The sequence below is a fragment of the Microcaecilia unicolor genome, chromosome 9 (assembly GCF_901765095.1).
Source record: "Microcaecilia unicolor chromosome 9, aMicUni1.1, whole genome shotgun sequence".
NCBI classification, from domain to species: Eukaryota; Metazoa; Chordata; class Amphibia; order Gymnophiona; family Siphonopidae; genus Microcaecilia; species Microcaecilia unicolor.
In genome coordinates, this window is record NC_044039.1 from 15,891,681 (window position 1) to 15,909,389 (window position 17,709).

Sequence of the window (17,709 nt, forward strand, 5' to 3'; positions counted from 1 at the left end):
AGACAGTAGGGAGATGCCGGTCCCAATCCGGGATTTCTGACCACCCTACCGATGCACTATGGGACCTGCTGCAGAACTACAAATTTACCGCACTGTTTGGGGCTGGATGTTTTAGCCATAAAATGACCTGCGAGCCGAGCACTTCTGAATCACAACACACACACAGACTGCACGAGAGCACGGGGCAGAGCTCCGGGCGGGGCCTGGAAGGAGGCGCATGCGCGCTGGCCGGCCCGGGAGTCGCACGCGGGCGCTGCTGCTGCGGCTGTCCGGGCTCAGTCAGTCACTCGCGGAGCGCGCGGGGTGGGGAAGCAGCAGCTGCAGCGGCGGCTGGACGAGCTCGGACGCCGGGGGGGAGGGGTGGGAACCGCGAGCACCGGAACGGTACCGGGAGCAGAGCGACCCTGGGTCGGTGCGTCCAGCCGGCTGCCATGGGGTAGGGCGCCCCGGGGGGGGCGGGGGTTGGGGTGGGAGGGGGGGGTGTGAAGGAGGCAGGAGAGCGAGACGGCACGCGGGAGTGGCAGCAGCAGCCGCGCGCGCGCCTCCCTCCGGGGCGGCCTGAGAGATGCTCGCCGAGTGGCTGTGCAGCGCCCTGGGGCTCGTCCTTTATCTCAACACTCTGGGCGCAGATTTCTGCTACGATGACAGGTAGGAGCGGAAGTGAGGGCGCTGGCTGCAGCCTCCTCCTCTCTCTTTATTCGTGCATGCTGCTAACTTTGCAAAGCCCGGGCTTGGGCTGACACTTAAGTGCAGCTTCTTTTTTTTTTGCACAGCTGAGATCCTGCAAGTGATGTACCTGCTGCCTCTTCCCCCGTTCACGCCTGTTAACTTGCATTTGTGCTCTTCTTTGTCCGGTTGATGCGTCTTGAGCTGGGTTGTCCGAGAAACGGCATCGATTTATTTTGGGGCAATGGCACAGTTGGGCTGCTGACCATAGGAGCTGACTCTGTGGGTGTTTGAGCACCCTCCCCCCCAACATTGAGAATATTCCTTGTATGTATACAAGGAAGGATTATTTACACTGGGCTTAGCACCCCCAATCATAGGAGCCAACTTTTCAAAATTATTGGGAGTGCTAAGCCCAATGAAAATAACCCCTCCTTGGACACATACAAGGAATTTTCTCAGTATTGGGGGTGCTCAAGCACCCACAGAGTCGGCTCCAATGCCCCCAATAATTTTAAAAAGTTGGCTCCTATGTAAGACTCTACCTAGTTGATTCTACCCCCAAATGTGCGGCTGTTTTGGGAAACTGCTGAAAGCTCTATTAGCCATTGGGGAAAATTCCAATTTGTGCCTTTTCCGGTGACTTAATCTGATTACAATAAAAGGCGACGCGTAATTAAAATATATTAGGGGGAACGGCACGCCTGGCTAAACTTATTAACCGTCCTAGGGTGGTTCATGCTCCGTTGACATTAAGCCGTCCAAAAAGTGATCATAGATTTACTTTGACAGCTTTTCAGCAGCTTCCCTCTGCTGCGGTAGTGAATGGATCCCCTGGGTTCGAGGCAGCTGGTGCCTGGAACCCACTGAACTTACTTTTTTTTTTATAAGGGAAGCTAAATCCTTCTCCCTGCCACCTTCTAGGGTGATGAACAGGCACAATAAAGGGAAATTGTATTGCCTTTCTCTGATCTGTCTGGAAGAGCTTATTTTACAGCTGGTTTTATAAAAAAAACCTGCCAACTTGTAAATGAAATAATAAAACACCTCTGACTTGTGTATGTCAGAGGTGAGGCTTCCGTCTCGCTTCAGGAAGCCTTGTAAAATTTGCACGCTGGACACGAAAATCAAGCACAGAGTCCTTAGCTCTAGAAATGATCACAAGACACCCCGTATCAGACCGGGGAGTGGAAAAGCAGTTACATTTGCAAAGCTGCTCTTGCTAGATCACTTTACATTCGTACTTTTCAGATATGCCAGAGTGGAGTGAAAAGATCCGTGGAAGCTTTGATTAAACTTGACAGAGTACTGCCCTCTGCAAAGCCCCTGAAAATAGTATTGAGAGAGCCAGAAAAATAGCTGGTTCCGTTAGAACAGTTTTAAAAATACCTGCATCAGCCTTGTTGTGTGTTGGGAGACAGTATCTAAATTGCTTTAATTTTATCCTTCCTCTCAATTGTATTTGATTTGCCATTGTGGATATGAACATCATTGCTGCAAGATATTTCCTGCTGTTAACTATTGTACATCCCTAGAATTGATAGATGATTTTCCAGGTGTTCAAATAAAATGATTTAGCCAGTTCTAAGGCACTTCCTTTCATACATTCAGAGGTGTATTTTCAAAGCACTTGACTTACCATAGGTTACTATGCAACTCTGTAAAGTAAGTGCTTTGAAAATGAGCCCTTTTAGCATATTGCCTGAAAAGAAACCATGAGAATCTGTGGAAATTAAGACTTAAAGCCCACACTTGGCAAATGAAACTATTTTGTAATTTAAATATGACATCAGGGATTCGCCTGTGTGATTTCAGAGCACCTTTGGAAAGCATATGCTGAGTCTGCTCAGAGAGATTCAGCTAGAGGAAGCTATTCCTGTGAGGCAATTGTGCTTGAAAATGCATGCTTCCTGACTTCAGATGTATGCTTATTCGGTACTGATTTTTTTAATTTTTCTGTAGAGGGAGCTGATTTCCTCAGGCATTCTCCCATGCCGTTTTCAGTGCATCATGGCTACAGCTGTAAGATATCCTCCAGAATGTAAAAGTTAACCCTGCTAATGCAAATTGTTGGTGAACATTTGCATCCTGTTTACCTTACCATCTGTTACCTGTGTGAAACAGCTTGTGAATATTAATTTCCACATATTACATGCTCTTAATACCTTGAAATCAATAATGTTCTTTTCTTCATTGAAATCAAGGTATCAGTTATGAATAAATAGCTACTTAGCCACTTTTGAAACTTTGATGTACTTAGTGTAGAACCCATCTTACAGAAGTCTTGAGTTCAGGTTTCCACTGCTGTGTAATTGTCTGAGCTATAATATAGGTTTTCAGTACTTCAAAAGTGTGAAGGTTGTTTGAAGCAATTCCACTCGGCTCCCTTTAGCCTAACTTTCCTTCCTCTCTTGCAAAAATCACACTTTTTAATTTATTCTTGCATGAGTTGTTTGAGATGAATTGTTTCAAAATAGATTTTACAATAAACAAAAATTAACATTGGTATGCTGCCTATCTGCGAGCATTTGGAATAATGCCTGATCTAGCATTTCTAACAGAATTGATGTAAATGGTTTGCTCAAGGTCTCGGCCATGTTTCCTTTCTCAAGACTTGTTATGACTCTTTGTTTTGTTTTCACTCTTTTTCAGTATGTGCTGACAGTTTCAGCTGTGGCTGAATTCATGTCCATGGTATATTGAGAGAAACTATATTTCTGTATTCTGGTGTTCCCAAACCTGTGCTAGATTCTTCCTATGAATGATGACGGTCATTTTAGAAAGGGTATTCGTGTTTGAGAGGTGCATAAATCAGCACTTAAACGTTTATCTTACATAGGCGTGGAGGAGTGGCCTAGTAGTTAGGGTGGTGGACTTTGGTCCTGGGGAACTGAGGAACTGAGTTCGATTCCCCACTTCAGGCACAGGCAGCTCCTTGTGACTCTGGGCAAGTCACTTAACCCTCCATTGCCCCATGTAAGCCGCATTGAGCCTGCCATGAGTGGGAAAGCGCAGGGTACAAATGTAACAAAAATAAAATAGAGATTCTACATGGAATGTTGCTACTATTGGAGATTCTACATGGAATGTTGCTATTCCACTAGCAACATTCCATGTAGAAGCCTGCGCGGCCACATTGGTGATCTGCAAGGGCCGTCTTCTACATGGAATGTTGCTAGTGGAATAGCAACATTCCATGTAGAATCTCAAATAGTAGCAACAGTGGAGGAGTGGCCTTGTGGTTAGGGTGGTGGACTTTGGTCCTGGGGAACTGAGGACCAGAGTTCGATTCCCGGCACAGGCAGCTCCTTGTGACTCTGGGCAAGTCACTTAACCCTCCATTGCCCCATGTAAGCCGCATTGAGCCTGCCATGAGTGGGAAAGCGTGGGGTACAAATGTAACCAAAAAGAAAATGTCTAAGTCCTTATTTTACTGTGCTGGGATATGCATACTTCAAACCCAAGTGCATGCAAATGGCAAAGGGGTGTGGTTTGGGTGGGACAAGGGAGGCATTTGTACCTCATTTCAGAAGGGGACTAAACATTTTTGTCCTAAAAGATTAGTTTGGGGAATTACACCTGCTACCTAGCATGTTTCGGTTTTGGCAAAGTGCTCCAATTGAGCAGCACTCACAGTGGAGGGATTAGGGGAGTTTGCCCCTTAATCCCCTGGTGGTTTGTGTTTTTCCCAAGGGATACTGGTCTCTGTGACAGTGCTGGGAAAATACACATTTATATTTCTAAAATGGGAAAGATGAACGTGTTTGTGCTGCTTTTCAGCCCATGTGGACTTTTTATTTTGGGTTGTATTTCTGAAATGAATACTTACGCCACCTGCATTCGGTGTACAAATGTTCATTTCTCCTTTATTTTAGATCAGCCTCTACATCAGCTGATTCTGTTCTAATATACTGACCTGGATGTCACAATTCCAACTTCTACGTCCTTTCTAAAATGTACCTGCATAGAATATGTAAATCACTTTTCGTTGTGTACCACAGAGAGGCAGTATATCAAGTCCATGACCCTCTACCCTGTAAAATGGGTCTGCCCATCCCCTAAAAGGTAATGTCATATTTAGAAGCAAGTGTGTGAAGCTTCCCCTACCCTTGAGGAAAGTAACATTAGCAGCCTTTTTCAGGATGTAGATTTTCTGTGTGCTGCTTTGGAAATTCTGTATTTCTATAGATTACATAAGTACATAAGTAATGCCACACTGGGAAAAGACCAAGGGTCCATCGAGCCCAGCATCCTGTCCACGACAGCGGCTAATCCAGGCCAAGCTTCCCAAACGTACAAACATTCTATACATGTTATTCCTGGAATTGTGGATTTTTCCCAAGTCCATTTAATAGTGGTGTCCTTTAGGAAACCGTCGAATCCCTTTTTAAACTCTGCTAAGCTAACCGCCTTCACCACGTTCTCCGGCAACGAATTCCAGAGTTTAATTACGCGTTGGGTGAAGAAACATTTTCTCCGATTTGTTTTAAATTTACTACATTGTAGTTTCATCGCATGCCCCCTAGTCCTAGTATTTTTGGAAAGTGTGAACAGACGCTTCACATCCACCTGTTCCACTCTACTCATTATTTTATATACCTCTATCTTGTCTCCCCTCAGCCGTCTCTTCTCCAAGCTGAAAAGCCCTAGCCTCCTTAGTCTTTCTTCATAGGGAAGTCGTCCCATCCCCGCTATCATTTTAGTCGCCCTTCGCTGCACCTATTGGAAGTGCACTTGAAACAATAAGTGAAAGTGCTACATTTTTCTTTATGCTGTTTGTAGTTTTCATTTGTCCCCATAACTGTCAGAGAGAAACATTTCATACATGCTGTATGATTTTTCAACCAAGCGAGGTGCAGGGGGATTTTTGGTGTTTGAGATGGCGAGCTTCTGGATAATATATAGTTATTTGTGGCCAACATCATTTCATGTTCTTCATTTTGCTACTGTTGTAATGTATTTGGACTATCTTTTAAAGTTGGCATTAATCAAACAAATTAGATTAGTTGGTTCTTTAGAGCAGTTCATCCCCAGAGATGCCAAGTTACCCAGTTCCAGGCTGGAGACTTTATTTTTTAAAATTTTTGACCAGTTCTGTTTTTCAATTTAAATCCCGGGGTAATGTGCATCTCTCCCAAGGACATTTGAAAAGGAGGTGGCAGGAGCATGCTTGGCCCGCTATCTGGGCTGAAGTCATTAGGTGCAGCTTGTCACTCTATCAGTTACATTGTTTTGGGTGTACCAAGATGGCAGTGGGGGCAAACGAAAGCCTCCTTGGGTGGGCTGACTTCAGCTTTGTGACATCATGCTGCCTCTTGTTCATCAAAACCCCCTTGAATCTGCATCTCAACCCGGTCCTTGGGACATACCCAGCCAATCAGTTTTTTGAATCTCCACAATGGTATGCAAATCTATCTCATGCAAACTCAGGGAGGCAGTGCATGCAGATTTATTTCATGCATATTTATTGTGGTAACAGTGAAAACCCAACTGACTGGGTTGGGAACCACTCAGGATATTTCACTTCACTCTGGTATTCAGTCCTGTATTCTGTAGGTATAGTCTGATAGGCTGACGCTTAGATTTTACCCAACCAAAGCCACACTGTGTTCTCATTAAAGTGAGACAGACTGCTGCTGTAGCTGTTTTTGCCAACCTCTGTTTAAACTTTGTGTGTGGTGTTTTTGGTTTTTTTAAAATCTGTTAGGGTCCCACTTTTAATCCTATATAATAAAAAGCACCTCCAACATTCTGAAGCTGACTCTGTGGCACTGTAGGGTTCGTATGTCTGTAGGTCAGCGTTTCATTGGCTCTCACTGTCAACGAAGAACCAATCAGACAGAACGGAACTTGGAGGAGGGAAGTGGAGTGGATTGAATCTCTAACAAACAATCATATACAGGGAGGTACGAACATCAGTGGAGGCAAGTGCACAGAACGGAAGGGAAGACAAACATTTAATCACTTTGTCACACACACACACAAACACACTCACACTCACACTCACACACTCTCTCTCTCTCTCAATCATTCTGTGTAACACTGTCTGTAAAACACACTGTCACTCTCAATCTCTCACATGGGCAACTGTATGTTGCATTCTCAGGAGTAAGGAGCTCTTCTGATGTGACTGTTAAACTGATTGAAGGGCCTGAACAAGCAAAACTTTTACCACATTGTAACACAATTTACACAAAAAATATTGTATATAAAGAAATCTTACACATGTAAACAACAATTCAGAATACAACCGTGGAAACATTAATGGCAGGAACTCATTACGTTGCTAGTGCCTGTTTCATTGCATTAAGAAACTGGCCTTTTTTACTAGTATTATATATGTCAGGATTATGCATTCCCTGCCCCTTCATGGGTGTTAATGCTTTGAGCTAGAAAGAGCTTGTTCTTGGCAGTGTTCAACTTCCACTTCCAGATGCTCAAAGATACTTTAACCACTGAAGTGAAGGATTACTTACAAATTCTCTTATCCAAAGTAACATTGTAGCTTCGTTACACAAAGGGTCTGTTTGTCTTGACACATCATGTTCTGTAGTTTGAGGTAATGCAGTTTGCAGGCATTTTAGTATTTATTTACTGCTTTATCCAATGAAAGGAGAATGTGATGGTAGATTTGAACAGTAAGATCCATCTAGTTTGACCCTAGTTAATATTTAGCTTTTCATCCACTTCTTTGTAGTTGGGCATTGAAATTTGGAGTTGAAACGGCTAAATAAAAATGGGTTACTATATTTTGGTTATAGAAAAGAATAATTTGTATGTCTTTGCTTGTGTTGATTGTGTTGTCCATCTGCGTGCTAGAAATGTTGATTTCCAGAAAAAAAAAAGCCTTTCTGGTAATAAATTTTCAAGATCTGGTTACTAGGAAGAGAAACAGAATTATTTTGAACATTAGAAGTAGGTCAGTCCTATGTTAGTACATTATAAGTGCTTTCAGGACATATGAGAATTAATCTTGCAAGTGACCCAAATGCATATAGCATAAGAAGTGAGAGCCCTATGGGCTGATTGCTCGCCATCTGCTATTTATTTGATCTGTGCATCAATGTTTGATTATTAATTTGTTCTCAATGTAATAGACTCTTTCTTGTCATCTGCACTTAATTTTCAGTGCTAATGCACTCTCTCTGAGGATCCAGTCAACAGTGTTTGCAACCCCCCCCCCCACACTGTAGTATCTATAACAAAACTCTGTTACTTCCCCCCAGCCCATTTATTCTGCAGATTTGAGGTTTACTTTAAAAAGTTATGGAGTTTGCAGTGAGTTTTAGTCTATGATTTTGAAGCTTTCTGCAGTTGCAATTTTTAGGTGTTTCATATATATCCCTTTAAAAAATTTTTTTTTAACCCTTTGATCTAAAAGATATCATGCACTGCTGATTAACTTAAGTGACATTCAGCCACTGGACTGCAGTTAAATTACTCAAAAGATGTTTTATGTTTGGGCAAGTATTTGGCCCATAATAGCTAATATATCAAATAATTTAGTTAGTGAACTAACTCATTCTTCCATTATACATTAATTATTCCCCTAATTCTATAAATTTGTGCGTACAATTTTTATACTTGGCATGCAAATTTGCATGTGTAAGTTATAGGAGAGTGTCAATTGTTTCTTAATATAATAAGCTGATACTTGGCACTAACTACAGATTATTGGCTATAGTTAGTGTTAATTGGAATTAATTAGCAGATATACTGGTAACTGTTCCTAATAGGGATTCTGCAAGTTGCATTCACAAAATCCATAGCACTTCATTGCATGAGCAGGTCAGGGGAGTGCCTAACTCTTGTATGCATGGGTTCCAAAATACATTTCGCAACCTGATACAATCAATGGTACTAAGCCACGTCGACTACTGCAATGGTATTTATGCGAGATGCAAAGAACAAACTTTAAAGAAACTTCAGACCGCTCAAAACACGGCAGCTAGACTTATATTTGGAAAAACACGATTTGAAAGTGCAAAACCCCTCCGCAAAAAACTGCACTGGCTCCCAGTCAAAGAACGCATTGCTTTCAAAATCTGCACCCTGGTTCACAAAATTATCTACGGTGAAGCCTCGAGATACATGATGGACTTGATCGACCTACCAATTAGGAACATATCTAAATCTGCACTACCCAAGCTGCAAAGGACGTAAATACAAATCAACTAACGCATCCGGTTTTTCCTACATAAGCAAACAACTGTGGAACACATTATTGAAAGCCTTGAAAATGACATACGACCACCTAAACTTCCGGAAAACACTAAAAACCTGTTTAAAAAGGCATACCCTACCGGTCCAATTTAAATGTCTGATCTCTGCAACACAACAAAACTAAAGTACGTAATGGACATAACGCTACCCCTCCGTTGTACGATTCCCTAATGTGGCTGTGCCACTCGAGCTTTACGTACCACAACATCACTTTGTATTTGTTCACACCGGAGTCGGCAAACGCCTCTCCGGTACTATGTAAGCCACATTGAGCCTACAAATAAGTGGGAAAATGTGGGATACAAATGTAACAAATAAATGAATAAATACGTTTTCTGGTAGCAAAATGATCTGCCCGTTTCCTCTTTCCAGCATCAGAAAATAAGAAAGATGGAAATATTTTCTCTGGGTTATTACGAAAGCATTTTCCCCCCCTCTTTGACTCTGTAATGGTGAGATGAGCTGACTCGGTGATTTAATTTGATAAGACGGTCAGTTCTAGTTCTGCCCCCCTTCTACCCGTTTTCAGCAGCCATATTCTCAGGCTGCGCATTAATCAGAATACACATGAAAGGAATGATCTGTGGCAAACGGCCTCTGATTGTTTTGCCGAATGTCTTTACTAAGATCTATTGCCTGTTGAACTAGGGTTCACCTGTTTATGGTTGAAGATGACACTTCAGGGACAGATAAGCTGAGAATTATTTGAAAATAACCATGAGTCATGACTGGAGCAAGTGAGCTTTCTGTAAGTAAGTAGCTGGTTGCCCCTTATACACAGAGTCCGTTTCTAATCTTCGAAATGAATTTTAGGTTTCTCTTGCATCTCAAAGAGTAATAAAGCAGTCGAGAAGGTTCTTAACAAGAAGCTGTACTGGCAAAAACTAAGGGAGTCGGTTGGAGCACTGTACAACTACGGGGCAAAATGAATGCTCAGGAAGGACAAGGAACTAGCAGAAAAACTAAGGGGTCCTTTTACTAAGCTGCAGGAAAAAGGTCCTGAGGAAGTGACGGGGATGTTATCGTATATTTACTGCACTGTTACTTATTGCAAAGCAAAACAATGGTTTACAAAGCAAATGTTACAAAAACTTTAAAATAATATACATTTAGGAACTGCAGTTAAAAGATAGAAAAGAAAACAAATCTCTCACTCGGGCGGGGAAACCCGTATAATCGAAACAAGATGGGCGGCCATCTTTTGTTTTGATAATACGGTCGGGGGCACCCAAATCGCGAAATTTAGGTCGACTTTAGAGATGGTTATCCCCGATTTTTTGGCGATAATGGAAACTGAGGACGCCCATCTCAGAAACGACCAAATCCAAGCCATTTGGTCGTGGGAGGAGCCAGCATTCATAGTGCACTGGTCTCCCTGACATGCCAGGACACCAACAGGGCACCCTAGGGGGCACTGCAGTGGACTTCATAAATTGCTCCCAGGTGCATAGCTCTTACCTTGGGTGCTGAGCCCCCAAAACCTACTTCCCACAACTGTACACCACTACCATAGCCCTAAGGGGTGAAGGGAGGCACCTACATGTGGGTACAGTGGGTTTGTGGTGGGTTTTGAAGGGCTCACATTTACCACCACAAGTGTAACAGGTAGGGGGGATGGGCCTGGGTCCGCCTGCCAGAAGTGCACTGCACCCACTAAAACTACTCCAGGGACCTGCATACTGCTGTCATGGAGCTGGGTATGACATTTGAGGCTGGCAAAAAATATTTAAAAAGTTTTTATTTTTAGGGTGGGAAGGGGTTGGTGACAACTGGGGGAGTAAGGGGAGGTTATCCCCGATTCCCTCCGGTGGTCATCTGGTCATTTAGGGCACATTTTTGTGGCTTGGTCGTAAGAAAAAAAGGACCAGGTAAAGTCATCCAAGTGTTCGTCAGGGACGCCCATCTATTTTCCATTATCGGTCGAGGACGCCCATGTGTTAGCCATGCCCCATTCCCGCCTTCGCTACGCTTCCGACATGCCCTCCGTGAACTCTGGTCGTCCCCGCGACGGAAAGCAGTTGAGGACGTCCAAAATCGGCTTTCGATTATGCCGATTTGGGCGACCCTGGGAGAAGGACGCCCATCTCCTGATTTGTGTCGAAAGATGGGCGCCCTTCTCTTTCGAAAATAAGCCTGTTAGTGTCGTCAGCCCCGTGTGCAATAGTTACCAAATAAGCAAGTTGAATGCTAGGTATTCAAAAAGGGATGGAGAAGAAAACTGAGAATACCATTGTTTTTGCTTAGGTGCATGATGTAACCACACCTTCAGTATTGTGAGGTATTCTAGTTGCCCCATTTCTGAAACATTTTTGTTAGTAGTCCACACTCTTCTGAAAGCGAGCGTGACACAGGAGAAGCCTCCAAGTTTTGATTGTTTCCCCCCACCCCCCCCTCCTATCTCTTTGTGGCTTGTCTCTTTTTTTTTTTTTTTTCCCCAGACAAATGTACATCCCTAGTATCAAGGATTGTGTGAGTGGTTATTTTCACCAGAGGCATGGGAAAGTAATCATGCAACCAGAGAGTAACGAGTTCAGGATTGTGAAGGGAAATGATCATACACGGAGATGCTCGTGTTCATTATTCATCACACCTGAGTGTTATGGGGAACTTTCTAAGAGAAGATATTTTTTTTTTTTTTCTCAGCTGTTGAATTTCAAACGCTGAAACATTTCTCCTGATACAAATTTAAGCAGAACATTTACTGATTGTGTAGCCTGTTAAGGAATGCGATGTTTTACATTTGCAATTCTGCTTAAGACTAGATGTGGCCTGGGTTATAGAATGATAGGTCCGAACAGTTCTTCTCAGGGTTACACTAAGTTTATGTACGGTAGTACCCAAGATGTGAATTGCATAATAAGAAGTTGATAATTTAATACAGGTCATATCGTATACATTTGGTTTTATATATTAGAATATATTTGAATCAGTGCTTCATATGTTTGTGTACATTAAATCAACTTAACGGGTTAACTTGCAAATTAAAGCATGTTTAAATCAGCCTGCACTAAAACATTTTTATTAAAACAAAAATGATCCAAAAATCAGGAAAAAAAATACCTAATGTACTGAAAATACCTACCCTGTGGACCTGCTACTACACATCCACTGTCAAATAGGTTATGCTATTGTACAGTATTTTTTTTTAATATTTGCAAATTAATATTGTAAATAAAAAACTTAAAATCCTCAACCACATTCAAATTTAGAGGCCTTAGTAAAAGTGCCCCTTTAAAACAAATAAAATCCCAAAACCTTTTATTAGTGGCATTGAAGCAGCTTTTCTCTTATTTTTTGAGATATATATATATATACAGTGGGGGAAATAAGTATTTGATCCCTTGCTGATTTTGTAAGTTTGCCCACTGACAAAGACATGAGCAGCCCATAATTGAAGGGTAGGTTATTGGTAACAGTGAGAGATAGCACATCACAAATTAAATCCGGAAAATCACATTGTGGAAAGTATATGAATTTATTTGCATTCTGCAGAGGGAAATAAGTATTTAATCCCTCTGGCAAACAAGACCTAATACTTGGTGGCAAAACCCTTGTTGGCAAGCACAGCGGTCAGACGTCTTCTGTAGTTGATGATGAGGTTTGCACACATGTCAGGAGGAATTTTGGTCCACTCCTCTTTGCAGATCATCTCTAAATCATTAAGAGTTCTGGGCTGTCGCTTGGCAACTGCATCTTCAGCTCCCTCCATAAGTTTTCAATGGGATTAAGGTCTGGTGACTGGCTAGGCCACTCCATGACCCTAATGTGCTTCTTCCTGAGCCACTCCTTTGTTGCCTTGGCTGTATGTTTTGGGTCATTGTCGTGCTGGAAGACCCAGCCACGACCCATTTTTAAGGCCCTGGCGGAGGGAAGGAGGTTGTCACTCAGAATTGTACGGTACATGGCCCCATCCATTCTCCCATTGATGCGGTGAAGTAGTCCTGTGCCCTTAGCAGAGAAACACCCCCAAAACATAACATTTCCACCTCCATGCTTGACAGTGGGGACGGTGTTCTTTGGGTCATAGGCAGCATTTCTCTTCCTCCAAACACGGCGAGTTGAGTTCATGCCAAAGAGCTCAATTTTTGTCTCATCTGACCACAGCACCTTCTCCCAATCACTTTCGGCATCATCCAGGTGTTCACTGGCAAACTTCAGACGGGCCGTCACATGTGCCTTCCGGAGCAGGGGGACCTTGCGGGCACTGCAGGATTGCAATCCGTTATGTCGTAATGTGTTACCAATGGTTTTCGTGGTGACAGTGGTCCCAGCTGCCTTGAGATCATTGACAAGTTCCCCCCTTGTAGTTGTAGGCTGATTTCTAACCTTCCTCATGATCAAGGATACCCCACGAGGTGAGATTTTGCGTGGAGCCCCAGATCTTTGTCGATTGACAGTCATTTTGTACTTCTTCCATTTTCTTACTATGGCACCAACAGTTGTCTCCTTCTCGCCCAGCGTCTTACTGATGGTTTTGTAGCCCATTCCAGCCTTGTGCAGGTGTATGATCTTGTCCCTGACATCCTTAGACAGCTCCTTGCTCTTGGCCATTTTGTAGAGGTTAGAGTCTGACTGATTCACTGAGTCTGTGGACAGGTGTCTTTCATACAGGTGACCATTGCCGACAGCTGTCTGTCATGCAGGTAACGAGTTGATTTGGAGCATCTACCTGGTCTGTAGGGGCCAGATCTCTTACTGGTTGGTGGGGGATCAAATACTTATTTCCCTCTGCAGAATGCAAATAAATTCATATACTTTCCACAATGTGATTTTCCGGATTTAATTTGTGATGTGCTATCTCTCACTGTTACCAATAACCTACCCTTCAATTATGGGCTGCTCATGTCTTTGTCAGTGGGCAAACTTACAAAATCAGCAAGGGATCAAATACTTATTTCCCCCACTGTATATACACACACACATACTTAAGTACGCAATGAAATGTGGAATGCATTACCAAAGAGTGTTTAAAATGATGCACGGCCATCAAAACTTCAAGCGAACTTTAAAGACCTATCTGTTTTGCAAGGCCTACCCTATTGATTCTACTTAAATGCCTCAACTCTACAATGCATCTATACATACATTGCAATGGACATTTTTATTTCTTATTTCCTCGTCCCTTATTGTACCCATTTACCCCTACCTTACCTGACCCTTTTTCTAATTGTACTTGTTTAATACCTACCGTACTTGGCGTTCACCATTACGGTATTTTGTAAGCCACATTGAGCCTGCTAATACGTGGGAAAATGTGGGATACAAATGTTACAAAAAAAATATATGGAGTGGAGGAGTGGCCTAGTGGTTAGGGTGGTGGACTTTGGTCCTGAGGAACTGAGTTCGATTCCCACTTCAGGCACAGGCAGCTCCTTGTGACTCTGGGCAAGTCACTTAACCCTCCATTGCCCCATGTAAGCCGCATTGAGCCTGCCATGAGTGGGAAAGCGCGGGGTACAAATGTAACAAAAATAAAACAGATACTATTGGAGATTCTACATGGAATGTTGCTATTCCACTAGCAACATTCCATGTAGAAGGCTGCGCAGGCTTCTGTTTCTGTGAGTCTGACGTCCTGCACGTACGTGCAGGACGTCAGACTCACAGAAGCAGAAGCCTGCGCGGCCACATTGGTGATCTGCAAGGGCCGACTTCTACATGGAATGTTGCTAGTGGTTAGGGTGGTGGACTTTGGTCCTGAGGAACTGAGTTTGATTCCCACTTCAGGCACAGGCAGCTCCTTGTGACTCTGGGCAAGTCACTTAACTCTCCATTGCCCCATCTAAGCCGCATTGAGCCTGCCATGAGTGGGAAAGCGCAGGGTACAAATGTAACAAAAATAAAATAGATACTATTGGAGATTCTACATGGAATGTTGCTATTCCACTAGCAACATTCCATGTAGAAGGCTGCGCAGGCTTCTGTTGCAGGACGTCAGACTCACAGAAGCAGAAGCCTGCGCGGCCACATTGGTGATCTGCAAGGGCCGACTTCTACATGGAATGTTGCCTAGTGGAATAGCAACATTCCATGTAGAATCTCAAATAGTAGCAACAGTGGAGGAGTGGCCTAGTGGTTAGAGTGATGGACCTTGGTCCTGGGGAACTGAGTTCCATTCCCACTTCAGGCACAGGCAGCTCCTTGTGACTCTGGGCAAGTCACTTAACCCTCCATTGCCCCATGTAAGCCGCATTGAGCCTGCCGTGAGTGGGAAAGTGCGGGGTACAAATGTAATAAAAATAAATTATATATATATATATATATATATTTTGTGTGTGTAATGCAAGAGCCAAAATATGTTATGCCCCCAGTTGACTGAGTTGGCTGACCAATAGTCTCCGCTTCCCCCTCAGTATTGTTCAAGTTCTCGCTCTTGTCCAAAAATGAGGGTCCTCAGCTCAAGGCTTGACACTGTCACCTGATTGTAATTAAAAAGAGGCTGAGAAGCTGGCAGACCTCTGTCAGATAATGCAGTACTCACAGCAGAAAGTATGCAACCTGAAAAAAAAATAATTGTATCATATTTTTCATAGTAAAATCATAAATGTCAGTTGCTAATAGATATATGGGTAGCAGTTTTTGCTTCTGCAGGAAGCAGGTACTGAATGACCTTTTTTTTCCCTCCAAATTGAAATTGGTAAAGTATGTGCTGAAGAGGTAATATTTCCTGCGGCATTAGGATGCCTAGAGCTTTTTATCCTTCTGCTCTCTTGGCCTTTTATGATATTTAGCTACTATGATATTGGTTTATTTAAGAGCACTTTAGTTATACCCGAGAGAATGTAAGCAGCTAGCCTTGGTAACTTGATAGTAATACCTCATCTCACTTGCACAGTTCAGTTTTTATAATGCTACTATTCATATTTTTTTAACGATCTGTTCATTGCCATATTGAGACTGTTCCCTTCTCCAGACTTATGTTGGAGGCAGAGGTATGACCCTGCCCTTACCACAGTTCCTTTATCTAAATACCAGCCGTTGAGCCCGTGAAAACGGGCTACTTTTGGAATGGGGGGGGTTCCGAGCCCCCCCCCCGGAGTCGCCGCCGCCGCCCTTCCACCCGGCCCGAGCAGCACTATAAACTTACATCAGCACGAAGCAGCAGGCGCATCAGCAAAGCTGCCGTGGGGGGCGGGCTTCCTTCTCTGCCTGTGTGTCCCGCCCTCGTGTGACGTAACGTCGGTGAGGGCGGGACAAAGGCAGAGAAGGAAGCCCGACGGCAGCTTTGCTGATGTGCCTGCTGCTGCGTGGCGACGTAAGTTCACAGTGCTCGGGCCAGATGGAGGGGCGGCGGCGACTCCGGGGGAGGGGGGAGCGGTTCCGACGTCTGCAGCATGCCAGTACAGACTTCCCTTTCTGTCCCGCCCCCATCATCACGTATTGAAGCGGGGGCGGGGCAGAGAGGGAAGTCTGTACTGCGCATTTGCGAGTGAGTACGGTCACTCGCCGTTTATATGTTTGATCTCCTGTGAGATATCTTTGTTGTCTCGAACCCAGTCTTTGGAACTTTTGCCCCCACCCCACCTCAGATCAGAGCCATCACTACAGAAATTTTAAGACACTCCTCAAAAAAAAAATCACTTTTCTATAGTTTTTGGCTCTTGTATGCCTTAATTTTCCCTGCTTCCTCTTTATCTTATCCTATATAATAAAACTCACCCTCAACGTTCTGAGGACACTGACGTCACTGTCCGGTCCTCCGGGCACTTCCTTCCGGTTCGAAGCCTTCGTGGTGGTGAAGCCAACGAAAACACAGTGTTGGGGCCCCGCCCTCGCGTCAAACGTGTTGACGTCGAGGGCGGAGCAATGTCAGCAGATTGAAGGTGGCGTGCCGAGCTCCGCAACAATGGCGGACGAACTCCGACGGGGTGAGTAGGGAGGGGGGGGAGGTCCGGAAGGAAACCGTGCTAGCGCCCGTTTCATTGCCGCAAGAAACGGGCATGTTTTACTAGTTTATCCATATTACTTGATGTACCGCAACGGGGGCCAACTAAGGCGACTATGTGATTTATTACAGCAAACCAAAATAGGCAGTGTACAGGGTAGCTAAGAACAGGGAAGAGAAGTGCGTGCAGGGCATCCCGAAATCCTGACTGGCTGCGGTGCCTCCACGACCAAGTTTGGAATCCGCTGCATTAAGGATATCTTGAAAACTCGGTCTGCTTGTAGGACTTGAGGATTGGACCTGGTCAAGCCTGCTGAAGACTGAAAGTACTCGCATCCCTGTGCGCAGTAGTGCATCACAGATCACAGTACTTATGGCTTGTGTGATCCAGAAGCCAGGCAGGGTTCTTGGATTCATGCATTTCGGAAGATCAGCTGATGGTGGAAGGGAGCAACATGAAGCCTTTCCTCTAGAGCACATTGTCTTGTTATCCACTCTCGTTTCTATCCAGCATGGAACGCTCAGACTTCAGACCCTAATCTCCCGCACCACATGTTGTTAGCCTGGCATATCAGAATGATTTTTCTTTTTATAACGTGACTTCATTACAGTGTAATATAAAGACGTCTGTTTCTATGTTACAAATTATGGCAGGCATTAGTTGTAATTTATTTGTAAATCAGTTTTCACTCAGGCTTGCCATTATCTTCTCTGCTTGAAAAAGTGATAGCAAATGTGCCCTGGAAAATTAAAATATAAATTACAAGTTAAAATAGTTAAGAGTCGAGTTGGAATTTCTCTGTTCTTATTAAAATTATTTTCCTTAATGTTTTGTAAATCCTTTATTACACTGGTGCCTTTTATTTCCTTATTATGTGTCGGTGCCTCTCTGCCCGTTACTGGGTATCTATATGCATGCCAACGCGTTCTTCACA

General features: G+C 43.7%; 1 protein-coding gene across 1 annotated transcript in view; it reads left to right on the plus strand.

Moving 5' to 3' along the window:
* The first annotated feature begins 492 nt into the window (after nt 1–492).
* Nucleotides 493–17,709, plus strand: part of TMTC2 (transmembrane O-mannosyltransferase targeting cadherins 2) — a 312,659-nt gene continuing 295,442 nt past the window's right edge. Inside the window, exon 1 of the mRNA XM_030214877.1 lies at nt 493–648. Within this exon, the coding sequence (XP_030070737.1) occupies nt 566–648 (83 nt within the window). The 5' untranslated portion in view covers nt 493–565. The remainder of the gene's footprint in view (nt 649–17,709) is intronic.